The 14,227-nt window shown below is 42.4% G+C and overlaps 1 protein-coding gene across 1 annotated transcript; it reads left to right on the top strand.

Moving 5' to 3' along the window:
* The first annotated feature begins 995 nt into the window (after positions 1-995).
* mfn1b (mitofusin 1b) lies at positions 996-10,975 on the top strand. The gene is made up of 18 exons (XM_029501079.1): positions 996-1,138; positions 1,533-1,690; positions 1,926-2,061; positions 2,483-2,645; positions 3,028-3,152; positions 3,289-3,397; positions 4,424-4,531; positions 4,622-4,775; positions 4,977-5,044; positions 6,659-6,780; positions 7,054-7,180; positions 7,387-7,491; positions 7,613-7,715; positions 8,562-8,788; positions 8,875-9,054; positions 9,145-9,341; positions 9,667-9,801; positions 10,073-10,975. The coding sequence occupies exons 2-18, from the start codon at positions 1,543-1,545 to the stop codon at positions 10,140-10,142; spliced, it is 2,277 nt and encodes a 758-aa protein (XP_029356939.1). The 5' UTR covers positions 996-1,138; positions 1,533-1,542; the 3' UTR covers positions 10,143-10,975.
* The last annotated feature ends 3,252 nt before the right edge of the window (positions 10,976-14,227 follow it).

The following is a 14,227-nucleotide window of genomic DNA, read 5'->3' on the forward strand; positions in this document are numbered from 1 at the left end:
GCCTCCATCTGTCTACCGAGTCTTAAAACCTTTGAAAGAGTATTTTATTTCATGATCAGAAACATGTAAGAGCATAAAGGATAGTCTAAAAAATATCTCTGGACTAAAAGAGACCGGCAGGAAGACTCATATGTGGCTATTGTATGTTGTATATGTATTGTATGTTGTATATGTGGCAAAATGTACAAGCTGTGAAATGTAGCTTTGAACTGAATATTACATGTTTAATTTCAGTTTCAACATCTTCTTATTTCACAAACCTGTTTAAAAGTATAATGTTCCTGACATCACCTGAGCTGCAGGCTCATTGCAGAAATTCTTCGCTCTCTGATTGGCTGAGGCCTACTCACCTTTCCTGAGGTGTCTCCGCCCCCTGTCATATTATGTTAGTGTCAATAACTATAATAAGCCAGTGGAAAGCAGGAAGTTTGTTCCAAAGAAAACACTCACCCCCCAAAACGGAGGTGTAAGATTGTTAAAATAATAATAATAATAACAATAATAATAATAATAATAATAATAATAATAATAATAATAATAATAATAATAATAATAATAATAATAATAATTTATGACATATGAGCAACAGTTTGGTAATGGGACAGTGAAAATATATTGTAGAGATTTTAACTGCAATCATGTTATAAATATTCTATTTTGGAGTGTATTTTCCTCCTAAACCAGAGAAATCTGACCACAAATAACTATAAGAGATGTAAACTAAAGCTGCATCAATATTCATTCCAATCTTAAATACTATTTCAATTCTTCTTCCCACAGCAGGCATGTACACCCAACCTTTAAATCAAAACCTACAAGCAGAGGTGAATCAGATGAGTTATAAAGATATAAGCCACGTTTATTTAAAACACATGCATCAGCAGCAGGCTAATTCAAATTTTATTCAAATATCTGAAAGCTCGTCCTTGACATTTCCCTCCGCTTTTATTTTGAAACCCCATCCGGAAGCGCGCCGGCCACAGCAGCTAGCTTGACGCCCATCGAGGGCTACAAACAGAAGGTTAGCCCAGCTGACAGCCGGTGATCTACCGGCGGGGGAACCGATCCTCGACTCCGTGGCCGCGGACCTGCCCTGTCTGTGTTATGAGAAGAGGAGACCGGCTGCTGTCGGACTGCGGTGCGGATATAAAACCATTATTTCAATCGCTGTCAGCCGCTAATGCTAGCATGCTAGCACGCTACAGGGCTCGTAACGGTCGTTAGCTTAGTTAGCCGCTTCGGCGGCTCCACGCGTCCGCAGAGAAACCAGAAGAAACCCCCCCAATTAGGGGCAAAAGGTTGATAGATAAAATACAGACATGTGCTGTGTTTTAGTTAGATATTGTGCACGATTCTGTTTTTTTGTTGTTTTTTATTTGTTAACTTCTCATGTGTTAGGATAACTCATCGTTCAGTTTCAGTGTTACTTAAGTTGCCTAAAAAAAAAAAAAAGTTGTGCAACTGTAGTTTTCCTGATTTCTAGAAGTCACTCAGCTGGGTGATTGACTGGTTATTGCCTCTGCTGTGTTCAGACTGAGCACCATGGCTTCAGCCCCCCCACTCACACGGACGGACTCGGCTCGGGGGGAGTTTTCCCCTCTCAAGCACTTTGTGGTGGCCAAGAAGAAGATCAGCGACGTGTTTGAACAGCTCCTCCGTTATGTGACAGAGACCTCAGAGTTTGTAGAAGGTGAGAGTGGTCTGACTGCTCTGTGTGTTTGTCTTTAGGCTCCAGGGGCTAAAGCCTAATCAGCTGGAAAACCCATTATGACAACAGGAGTCTAACACTGTCAGCAGTAAAATCCTTTTATAATAATAATAATAATAATAATAATGATAATAAAAAGGACGTGTTTGTCATCTGTTGGGCATCTCTGACTGGATGTTGTGTTCCTCTGATGTGTTCTTCACTGTGGGGTCCACAGAGACCTGTGGGAATAAAGCGTTGGAGAGGATCGCCAGTCTGGATCAGAAGCTGGAGATTCAGTCGTATGCTGACAAACTTGCAGTCATTAAAGAGGTGCTCGCCCGCAGACACATGAAAGTGGCATTTTTTGGCAGGTAAATACGTCCATACACACACATAGTCTGAGGTCTTATTTCTGTGTTAATGATAAACAGTCTCTTTGAGTTGGATTGCCAGTATGGAAACTGAATATGTGTAATCCAATCTGGACCTTCTAACTATTACTATTGCGGTTTTGCTTTCACTTTTATATTTGCTATATTTGATGAATAAAGCCATGTGTTGAAGAACCAGTACAGTCAGAAAAGTGCTGTGGCTGCTGTAAATGACAACACTCCTTAGGTCAGTTGTATGACGTGTATTATATGTTAACAATGTTGAGTTGTCGGTTTGTTTTTAGCTCATCAGTCATCTGTGAAGCGCTTTGAATTATACTAAACTGAAAGGAAAGTGCTCTTACGAATGAACGTTGAGATGTTGTCTCCAATGTGTACTTGCTGTTTTGTTTGCTATTAGGACAAGTAATGGCAAAAGCACGGTGATCAATGCCATGCTGAGGGACCGCGTGCTGCCCAGCGGTATTGGCCACACCACTAACTGCTTCCTAAGTGTGGAGGGCACAGATGATGACAAGGCTTACCTGAAGACGGAGGGCTCGGATGAGGAGATGAGTATCAAGGTCAGTCGTTTTGCGTGGAAGCTTTGCTTAACAAGCACCACTGTTCTGCCTCCCATTCACCTCCACTATTTTCATTCACCCGGCTGCTGTGGGTAACTTGTTCTCAGCCAGTGAGAACTGCCGGACACCTCCATCAGGGTAATCAGGGTCAAGATGTAGCAAAAACAAACGCCTCCTCACAACCAGTGTACTGTAATGCTTTTAACTTCAGCTAGACTGCAGTTAAAATGGAAGAGGTGTTGCTGAGCTTTAGCTTTTTTCTTTTCACTGTTATTGTAGTGTGTTGTTGTTGGCTGAGTGTAGAATTTCTTTATTTTTTCAGAGTACAGTCACCACGTGTGAAATTTACTTTAAAATGTACGTGTTTACGATTCCTCTGCAGACTGTAAACCAGCTGGCTCATGCGCTCCACATGGATGAGAGTCTGGACGCCGGCTGCCTCGTGCGTGTCTTCTGGCCAAAGACCAAGTGTGCGCTACTTCGAGACGACCTGGTGCTTGTAGACAGGTAACAGGATCCAAGTTCAGTTTGATGAAACAAGTCCAGTAAAACATACAGCGGTTTCAGTCCAGATGGGCGGAATGTTTCACGCATTTTAAATGATTCGCGGTTTAAAATTTCTGACTTGTCCTCCACCCATTAGTCCGGGGACAGATGTGACATCACAACTGGACAGCTGGATTGACAAGTTCTGCCTGGATGCTGATGTCTTTGTGCTGGTGGCCAACTCTGAATCAACTCTCATGAACACGGTAAAGTTTTGAACAGTTATGTAATGTTGGTATTTGGGTCACTGTTGTCTTACTGCATTAAGGTTAAGCATTAATGCTGGCACCACATTTGTATTTTAATAAGTAAAGTGCGGTCATATCAGTGAATAACTTTTTTTTTTTTCTGATAGCTGTGAACTCTCTTCCTTGTCTTAAATATTTGTTCCAATCGCCGCTTCATCTGAGATATGTAGTCAGTGTTTGTGTTCTTGGGTAAAGAGGCTAAAGCCTGACTGTAGTTTTGTTTTTAACTTACTTATCTTTAATTTTAGAGAGAAACATTTTCACCTAAATTATTCACTCACTCATCTTTTACCACTTCTACCGTTTTTTTTTTACGGAGCCAATCCCAGCTCACACTGGGTGAGGGCGGGGTCACCAGTCAGTCCATCACAGGGCCGACAGACACACACAGAGACAGACAGAGACCAACAACCACTCACACTCAGACCTGCAGACAATGTAGAGTCACCAGTTAACCCAAACAGGATGTCTTTGGACGGAGGGAGGAAACTGTAACTCTCGTAACATCCTTCACTTTTCAGTTATGCCCTTATACTAAAGGAGCCATAGTGGATGTTTTCTCTGCTGATCTGGTTACAGAGCAGAGAATGTGGCTGCTTGTGTTTATATCCAGCACACACAGGCCCTGCTCTTGTTTCTGTCTGCTCAGGCATTCATGCAATGTGAAGCTGGAGACACAGTTAATCACAGAGCCACTTAAACTGGCAGCAGCTCTTAAAGGGAACCACAACACAAAATCTCCTCCAGGCCTGTCAGTGGAAGTAAACCTTGGTGTTATTTAGATAAAACAGCGTAGTTAAGGAGGAAACATGTCAGTGTCAGTGAGATGTAAGCAAGTCATGAATATTATTCATCTCGGCTTTGCTGAAATTAAACTGGCTGAGTTTGAATCAAGTCTGTGATTGATCTCTGTGAAAGATTTCCAGGAACAGTAACAGATCATGACAGCTTTTATCCCTCTTTCTTAACTCATCCACCTTCTAGGAAAAGCACTTTTTTCACAAAGTGAACGAACGTCTATCAAAGCCAAACATCTTTATCCTCAACAACCGGTGGGACGCCTCAGCAAACGAGCCAGAATACATGGAGGACGTAAGTGAGGCCTCTGCATCTGTTTCACGTCAGAAAAGAAAAAGGCATCTTCCTGCTGCAGAGTACCAGATGTGACCTTTTTCCCTCCAGGTGAGGAAGCAGCACACGGACCGCTGCGTCAACTTCCTGGTGGAGGAGCTGAAGGTCGTGGACCGCGAGCAGGCGCCCAACCGCATTTTCTTCGTCTCGGCCAAAGAGGTGCTGAACTCCCGCATGCAGAGGGCACAGGGCATGCCGGAAACAGGTGAGTGAACAGAAAACAGACAAACGATAGTCAGTGTTTTATTTGTCATTATTTTTTTTGTTTAATTTAGCAATCATGATTACAAATGACGAATAGCAATAAAGACAGCGATTAAAATGGGACCGACAGCTATGGATGTGTATCTTGAAGGGCTTTCCTTACTATTCATTTGATATCCAACATGTTAATTTCTTCCAACAGGTGGCGCTCTGGCCGAGGGCTTCCAGGAGAGACTGAAGGAGTTTCAGAGCTTCGAGCGGAGGTTTGAGGTATGTGTGTCTGTCCCTGTCCCCATCTCTGTCTCCGTCCCTGTGTCTGTCTATCCTCGGTGACGGATCTTGAAGAAAGTTCAGCAGCAGTTTTTCCTTGGGTTTGATTTGACACCGCTGCTGTCAATCTTCAACTCCACCAATGCCTCAGAGGGTAAAGCCTGAGGTACGATCAGAGTAACGTGGGCGACCAGCTGATAAACACTGCAGTTGGTTTATCATCAAGAGATAAATGTCTGTGCCGGGTTGATGCTGTTACACTGAGTTACTTCAGGAGAGAGCATAGAGAAGTCGCTGTTTGAGTAGTTAGGATCTTTTTTTTTATTATTATTATTCATTCAGACCAGTGGCTACCGAACATGCTGTGAACTCATTGTACAGAAGTTTGATAAGACAAGCAGCAACCAAGTGACTCACCTAACAGTGACCACTGAATCTTTAACCCGAATCTGACGGGTTAAAGTCCACCAAGGACCAGACCTGCACTCTGAAGGCCAGCTAGACCAATCGCAGTGCCCCTTTTCCGTCAACCTGCGTCTTCATTGCTGAAGTCTAGATTCACTTGGGCGAGGGCTTCCATTTGTTTCTGTTCCACTTTGGTTTATTTCTTGATGTTTTTGTGTTTTCTGTGTTTTGCTGTTGTCGTTTTTGTTTTCTTGAGTCTTGTTCTGATGTTTTGCTTTCGAATTGGTGAAACTGAATCTATCCACATAAAAGAAAATATGTGTTAAAATATAATCAGTTGGATTAAAGATCAGAATGCTGAATTACCTCCACGGCAGTCTGCTGATAATGAGGATCAGCAGGATGTGCAAAACAAATATAACACAATTGTGAAGTCATGTACGATTTTTATTTGTATTTTTTTTTTTTTAACCCCACAAAAAGCTGCTTTTGACAGCTGTAAATTTTATTCCTTAAATCATATAATTAGCATAGAAATTCTGTTCAAGTTTATATATTTATTATAGAAAAACATGTTGTTCTAACAATTTTACTGTCACAAGTGAAGGTTCATAAAAGGTTAATAAATTGATGGATGGACGATTTTCAAAACATAAACGTCAGCACAGCTCTGCATTTTCTACACGGCTGACTTCATGATATTAAAATAGCACATAATCTAAATAAACTTTCAAAAGCTATTCAACCATGAAATGCCAACCAGTAACTTCAAGTTTGAAAAGATCATTGTCCAACTCCAAAGGTCAAAAAGTGGGTGCTGTCCAAAGTAATGGGCGGGATTACTGGATGATTTCAGCCTGTTAAATTTGTGATTGAATCAAGGAAGGCGATTAAACGGTGCAGATTTTTTGATTTTTCTTTCACTTTCATTCTTTGTTGTTCTCTTTTCGTATGTTTTTATGTTTTGGCTGCGGCTGTGCCACGACATTACTGTGACTTTTCTACATTGTGGGCTGCGGGACGCAAGATACACACTCTGCTGCTGTCATTTTCACATCTGAGTTTCCATATCTTTTCCACTTTTAAGTTCAAAGCAGCAAAGCGTCTATCTTGTCCTCTGTTCGTCCCTGGCAGGGTGCTCGCTCGTGCATCCTGTCCAGCAGCAGCCGTGATAGCTGTCGCAGTAACTTGTGTGTTATGGCCTCGCAGGAGTGTATCTCGCAGTCAGCAGTGAAAACAAAGTTTGAGCAGCACACAATCAGGGCCAAGCAGATCACAGAAAAAGTCAAGAGCATCATGGACGCCATCAACATCGAGGCGGCGGAGAAGAGGTGAGTATCTTTGTCCGTTTCTGTCTCTCCGACCTTTGCAGCTCGGACTGTCTGGATAATGTCGAATTTGGCCTTGAAGGGCTCGTTGAGGTAATCTGCTATCTAACCTGCTAAGAAAACAAACATGTCGGCCATATGGTGCTAAACTAAGATACTGCAAAGTCAAATTAAGATATTAGGTCCTTCTCCCGGTTGCATGTACATCTTTACTCTACATTCAAATGCTGGGTTGGATCTGTGACATCATATCCTGTTGGTGGGGCGGGGCTTCAGAGTGGCAGCGTTGGAGGAAAGAGAGAATCAGATGGACCGGCTGGAGTTCGTCAAGAATCAGCTCAACTTGCTGATTGACGATATCAAGAAGAAGATCAAAGCCATAAGTGAAAACGTGGAGTCCAAGGTAACAGCGGCGACGGCACTGATTAAGCATGTCATGGTTGATGTCTTTGGTCTTCATACTCAGTCTTCCATTGATGGGAAATCGATATTGATAACTCCTGCCTCACATGTGATCATTATTGAAAATCAATTCCGAAAAAAGGGTGAGAGTCCTGGACTGATGACTGTGGCTGTGATTTATTTTAGTTTTAATTGTTTTTTCTTCAGGTGTCCAGTGCGATGGGAGAAGAGATCTGCCGTCTCCACGTAATCGTGGACGAGTTCCATGCCGACTTCCACCCGTCGCCTCATGTCCTGAAGATCTACAAGTCTGTGAGTAGAGCTTCACATTCATTCTTCGTGATCACACCTTTACTGAGCAATCATGAAATCAAGCGTGCCAGTATGGCCTCTCTTACCGACCGCTCTCCATCTAACCCGCCGGTGTTGGCAGGAGCTGCTGGCTCACGTGGAGGCGGGGATGGGGAAGAATCTGGCCTTCCGCTGCTCCAACGCCGTGAACGCGTCTGTCCAGTCCTCTCAGCAGTACATGATAGGTAATCTATGAAATCATCAGACCACCTTCGTCATGTTTTAGTGTCTGTGAGAAGGAATCTGCACCTCTCCCTGTAGCCATCCTGTCCTTGAACCAACAGTTTGGCTAAATGGAGCAGAAAAATTCTAAAATACACGATAAACTGAACTGAAGAACTGTAGTTTTCTCCTGCTTATAAATAAAATGCTGCTTACTGGAGAATGCAGAAGACCGAATTCTGCAGTTTTTTGATTTCAGAGGAATGTAATTTCCTCGAAACCTTTTCTTGACCAACAGGACTGAGAAGGAAATTTGATTTAATAGAAAATTACCTCAGCCCAGATTTTCCCGCCCTCTATTTATTTATTTATTCTTTCTGGTGTTGAACTTGGACACTCAGCCTCTGATCTGTAACACTCACTTCTATATTTACCCGTCTCACTGGATGCCATCATCTCATGCCCCATTATGCTGCACATGCGTCACCGTGTCGGGTGTGCATGCAAGCTGTGCTCAGTGGCAGTGGTGTTGAAAAGGCGTTAATGTGCCCGCTGATGAAAAGACTTCAGGTGCTGTTACGTAACTGTGGTGTGATTTTATTTATTTATTTATTTATTTATTTAATTTGGTTAATCCCTCAGGGAGGGAGAAAGAAAAGCAGATATTCAGATCAGATCAACAGTGATGATCGTGTGGTGATATTGTCTCTGACTTTGGGGTTGTAATCAATGAACTGTAAAATGAAAGATGAAAAGTACTCATTTTGAAGAAGAATAGTTTGTTCTTATGTCAGTCAGCACATGTTTAAAATAAGTATAACTAAAGGACAGACGTTCCCCGGCTGCTGTTTTAATTGAATCCTCCCCAGAGAGCATGGTGCCTCTGCTCCCCTCCACGGTGAAGACCCAAGTCCACATGCTGGTGCCCAGCAGGAAGTTTGACCTGAGTTACGACCTAAACTGCGCCACGCTCTGCAGCGACTTCCAGGAGAACATTGAGTTTCAGTTTTCGTTGGGCTGGACGGCATTGGTTCACCGTTTCCTCGGATCCGACAACGCGCAGAAAGCACTCAGACTGATGGACCAGAAATTCCAGGTTGGGATATTTTCTTTGACCAAACTTGATCCATAATGCGATTTTTGTTTTCGGATTGTTGATAAACACAGTTTGTCGTTGCTCAGGCTTCTCGACCGGCGCTGCCTGTGGCCTGCACTCCCTCCTCTGGACCTCCCTCCACCATGTCTCAACCCAACCACGAGAAGGCCCTCATGACCAATGAGGACCTGATGGTAGCTATGGCAACCAACGTGGCTTCTCTCACCTCCCGCACTTCAATGAGCGTCCTTGTTGTTGGAGGAGTGGTACGTTTCCAAGATTGTCCGTCCATTGAACAAACCTTTAACCCGAGGGAGAGCTAACGCAGCCTTTGTCCATCTCTCGTCTTCTTCAAGGTGTGGAAGACAGTTGGCTGGAGGCTGATTGCCCTGTCGGCGTCGCTCTACGGCATGCTGTATCTGTACGAGAGAGTCACCTGGACCACGAAGGCGAAAGAGCGAGCTCTGAAGAGGCAGTTTGTGGACTACGCGACAGAAAAACTGCAGCTCATCGTCAGCTTCACGAGCAGTAACTGCAGCCACCAGGTCCAACAGTAAGTCCTGATGCAGCACCATTTACACAAACTAGACACAGGACGTGTCTAACCCCAACCCTGGCTAACGTGGGATCATAAAAATGAAAACTGTTCTATTGGCCTCGGTGTTAGTCGGTTAACATCCAACGCAATCAGATGCTTGTGTCCCTTCCTCGTTTTTCCTGCAGTGGTATTTAACGTACTGACGAAGCCTGACTCCCTGTATTGTTCCTGATTTACACACAAACACACACAACCCCCCCCCCGTGCCCCACCCAGCCTTCCCCTCTGTAGCAGGGCTAAATAAATAAGCAATGCGCCGCTGTGCCCTCTGCGTTTCCAGGGAGATGGCTACGACCTTTGCTCGGCTCTGTCAGCAGGTGGACCAGACGCAGAAAGACCTGGAGGCAGAAATCCGCCAACTGACAGCCACGATAGATCAGCTGGAGACGGTCCAGAGATGCTCCAAGAGCCTGAGGTTAGTCCAGCGCCTCCTTTAGTGACACTGACGGGTGAAGAAGTAAAAACACTGCTGGCTAACTGTGAGCTCTCTAATCTCTGCACAGCTGTACTGTTTGTTCAGATGCTAACTGAGCAGCTTTTCATGCTTATTTATGTGCATTAATGAACCGACCTCGTCAGAGACGGCCGTCGGAGCCCATAAGATGTGACGCCAACAGCTGTGAATGAGTTCAAAGCCACTTTAGATGAAGTTGTTGTGGGTCTGACGTGTTTGTTTGCCTCCTCAGACATAAAGCCACAGAGCTGGAGAAGCAGCTGGAGGCGTTCTCACAGCAGTACCTCCAGCCTCAGCAGTAGCTCGTCATCCTCCTCTTCGTCGCTTCACAGCAGATTCAGCCATTCCTCGGTTTTGGCGCCTCCTTTGTTGACACCGCAGTGTGGACGTTACTGATCAAATCACTGAGTGTTTTTTTTCCCTCCCCACTTCAAAACTGTTTCTGGTAACTTTTTTTTTTCTTTCAGATTTATATTTTTTTAGATCAGTTTATCAAAAAGAAAATTATGAAAAGAATCTGTAGTGTCACGGACACGGCCGTGTTTTCCCTCCTCTTCCTCCTCCTCAGCCCGCCAGGTGCAGCAAACGAACTGTACAACAAAACTCCTGTAACACAAAACGCGGGACTCACAGCGGCGCACTAACGCTCTACAAAGAGGCGACATAATCTCGGTCGGCACAAAGTCGCCAAGACCGACCGGGTGCTACGTTTCAACACTAACGCGCTTCTAACTGTGAATATGCCTTTTTCTTTTTTTTGACTAACCTTCGTGGAGCAGATGAAGTCTGTGTGTCTGAGGAGACTGTACATGTATCTGTTCAGGCACATGATTTACTGTATTTACTGTAGCAAGAAAAAAATAAATATATTTAATAATGAAAGAAAACAGGTTTGTTTTTCTGAGTTAGATGTAGAAAGTTTGTTTGTAAACTGCTGCAGCAGGTTCACGGTCTATTTTCTAGCAATCCAAACTGTAAAGATAAAAGACTTTGGAAAAGCATCATATTTTATAATGTTTTATTTATACCCGTTATACTCAGTGAGGATTACACAAGTCTGAACTTTGTAAAGATTTCTTTGAACGTGTGTTGAAATACCTCCAGATTTACCTGTCTGTATTAAACCCGACTCAGTCTGAAACACGTTTGTTGTGCGTTTATTTGGAAAAACTGTGCGCCAGAGTTCTATTTCACTTGTTGATGAAAATGAATTGTGTTGATCTCAGAGAAGAAGAGTTTGGATCCAGAAACGTTCATATTGGTGTTCAATATCTAATAAGATCATGCTTCCTTAACAGCTGAATCATTACACACACAAAAATGAGCCAGGATTTCTATTCTTGGTTAAAAGTTTTTTTTTTTTTTTTTTTATTGGTTACAATAACTCATGGCAACATATCAGTATCACCAAGCCACTGTACAAATACCAAAAAAAGGTCTGGTGTGAAAAAGACTATAAAAATTATTCCATAACAAGTGATTATAATTTCACACAATAGCACTGTAAGAGAATTATCATGGCACCAAGTCCCTGGTCTTTACTGGCTTAAAACATTAAACAATAAATTAAACAAAACAAAGAAAACAAATGTCAGAACAGTAGAGTCAAAGGGCAGTGCATTATTCTGTGATGGTGTTTACGTGAGGCAACCGATTCAAGTGGCGACGTGTCAGAAGAGTTTATTTCCTCCTGTGGTGACAGTTTATCAGAAAAAAAAAAAAAAAAACCCGATTCATATTTAAATGTAAAATTTTAGATTCATGTGAAGAGTTTTTAAAAATACTGCCTGAACTGCTCTTCAAAGTTAAACGTTGGCACTGTGATGATGATAACCCCCCACCCCTCACCTGTGCAGGTGTGGGGATAAGCTGCGGGTAAACACAAACAACAGTGATGATAAAAATAAACCAAGTCAAGCACCTTGTTTGGTTGATGAGTCGACTGCACAGGCACAGAGAAGTGTTCGCTTGCTATTCCAGGCTTCAGCTGCTCATTCTGCTCAGTAACACACACAGTGAGGAAAAACGGCGGCCTGCTGAATTTCACTCAGTGATTCAGACCGGCCCCTTTTTTCACCTGGTAAGGGCTAGGGTGTTTGTTTTTTTCATTAGTATTTCACACAGCTCACGATGGAGGATGAAACTGAAAACACGGGTGAGTTTTGAGAAGCAGTCTGACATGATGGGAGTTTTTTTTTTTTTGTTTTCTACACACTTAACATAACTTAACTGAGCTCTTTCTTAAATTCACTTATTGGATTCTTAATGACACAATCAGGTTTGTCTGATTACAAAAAGTAATTTGCCCTTTAATGATTTTTAATCCCACATTTTAATTGAACTTGGATTTGCTTGATTTCAGCAGTCGGGATCAAACACACAGACACATTTTTAGTTTTCCAGATTTTTTACAAACTCAGGCCTGTTTTTGGTTTTGACACAATCCTGGTGAAAGTCAAAATACAAGTAACGTTAATTAAAACAATCCAAAAGTCAAAGAGCTCCGGATCATTTCCCAAAATGTCAAACTCCTCCTTTAAATTCTTTCCCTCCAAACTGAGTGAAACAGAAACTGGAGTCTGACGAGCTCGACTCAAATCAACAACAACATAATGAGGCAGGATTATGACTAACAGGAGATGGACGAGGCCGGCACTTGAGCAAAGTGAGCTAACATGTTTTGTGTTTGGTTTTTTTTTTTGTTGTTTTTTCCTTTTTCTTTGTCACATTGACTAGTTTTCATTTCACAGCTCAGGGTCTGTGGATAACATTGGCACAAGATAGGAAGTAACACTTAGATCTATATGTTATCCACATACATTAGATCAAATCGACCCCCCCCCCTTTTTCCCTTTCTCTCCCCATCCCCCAAACACACACATTCACACCTCAACACTGATATGTGATACATATCAAAGCTGACACACCCCAAAGATTTTCTCAGGCTAAAAACTATAACTGTTCATTTTTTTTTTTTAAGATTCTCTAAAAATGGATTCATTAATGCAAAGCCAGGTAGAAGCAGCTAAAATTTTAAAGAAACTATCTCACTAGAAGCACGGTTTGCCAAAGAGGGGCTTCCTTGATAGCTGATTGAACCTTAATAAATACTACAAACTGTACGGTAGTGGTGGTAGTAGTAGAAAGCAGAACTGTATAAAAAAGTGATGTAAAACACTTTAAGGAGAGGCTGGAGCTGCAGCAGTGGTGGTTTAACTGTAAGCATGCGTTAGTGTTCACTAGTATGAGAATGTGCTTCTATTGGGAAAAAGAAAAGGAAACAAAAACAGCCATGTTTCTTATCGATCAGTGTGTAAAAAGGAAGAGTAAGAGGAAAACATTTCCGCTGTGGATGCTCGTATTACCTTCTATCATGAACGGTATCGTAAGGCAGAATGGAGACAGAAAAGGGCCAAATCTCCCAGGATCAGACTGTCCTGCGTCTATTTTAGAGACAGGCACCTGAGACGGCCGACGGATAGGTCCAACTCACAACAGGCTTTTAAAAAACGAAGCCTGTTTTTGTTTGTTTGTTGTTTTTTTTTTTGAAGGAACTGAAAAAAAATGGAAGGAAAACGCCCCAACAATCAGAAATCCTCTACCTCCGGGGGTGAATACGTCCCGTGCTCCATGGTTTATAGTTGTGTATAGTTACTACTGTGTGAGTGCGTTTCTAGCTCCCTACTAAATGTACATTTCTGTTTACCAAGTGTACTTTCTTCACGAGCAATATCTAACAGTCCTTAACATGTTTGTTTGGTGAGGAAACAAAAAGAAAATCTCTGAGTGTTAAACCCTTTCAAAAAATTCTTTTTCTTTTTTTAAATACAGGCTTGTGGTGGCACTTTTTTTTTGTTTTGAGTGGCTAACATGGTTTCAGTCTCGTGCAGTCACTCATTTTACACCTTGTGGATGACAAAAAATAATAATTAATAAAGGATTCATTGATCCTTCATTAAAAAAAATAGAAAAAGGAAAATGACATGAGAGCTTCTTTTCTTCACTCCTCTGAGTCACTGCTGTCCTTCATGGTCCTTTAATATCCTCCTATAACGATATATTTGTCCACATCAGTGTCCATCAGTGTCACAACACATCCTGTCTCAGCTTTAAGGGGAAAGCGTAGACTCTCTGGGCTTCAGGACGTGGGACTATCCAGATCCAGAAGCTCTGCTGAGGACCAATATTGGCTGAAGAATCATTGGACACAGCTGTTGGTTTGCATGGGGGGGCTGTGGTCGTCAGATAGTCGACATTTACTCATATAATTTAAAAGTCTCTATCGTAGCCTCTACTTTGGAGCTAAAGCTGAATTCAGACTTAGAAATAAAATAATAAAATAAAACTTGTTGGTTTCTCTAATCACAACCACAGCAGTGAGACAGCT

The sequence above is a fragment of the Echeneis naucrates genome, chromosome 4 (assembly GCF_900963305.1).
Source record: "Echeneis naucrates chromosome 4, fEcheNa1.1, whole genome shotgun sequence".
In the NCBI taxonomy this organism is placed as follows: Eukaryota; Metazoa; Chordata; class Actinopteri; order Carangiformes; family Echeneidae; genus Echeneis; species Echeneis naucrates.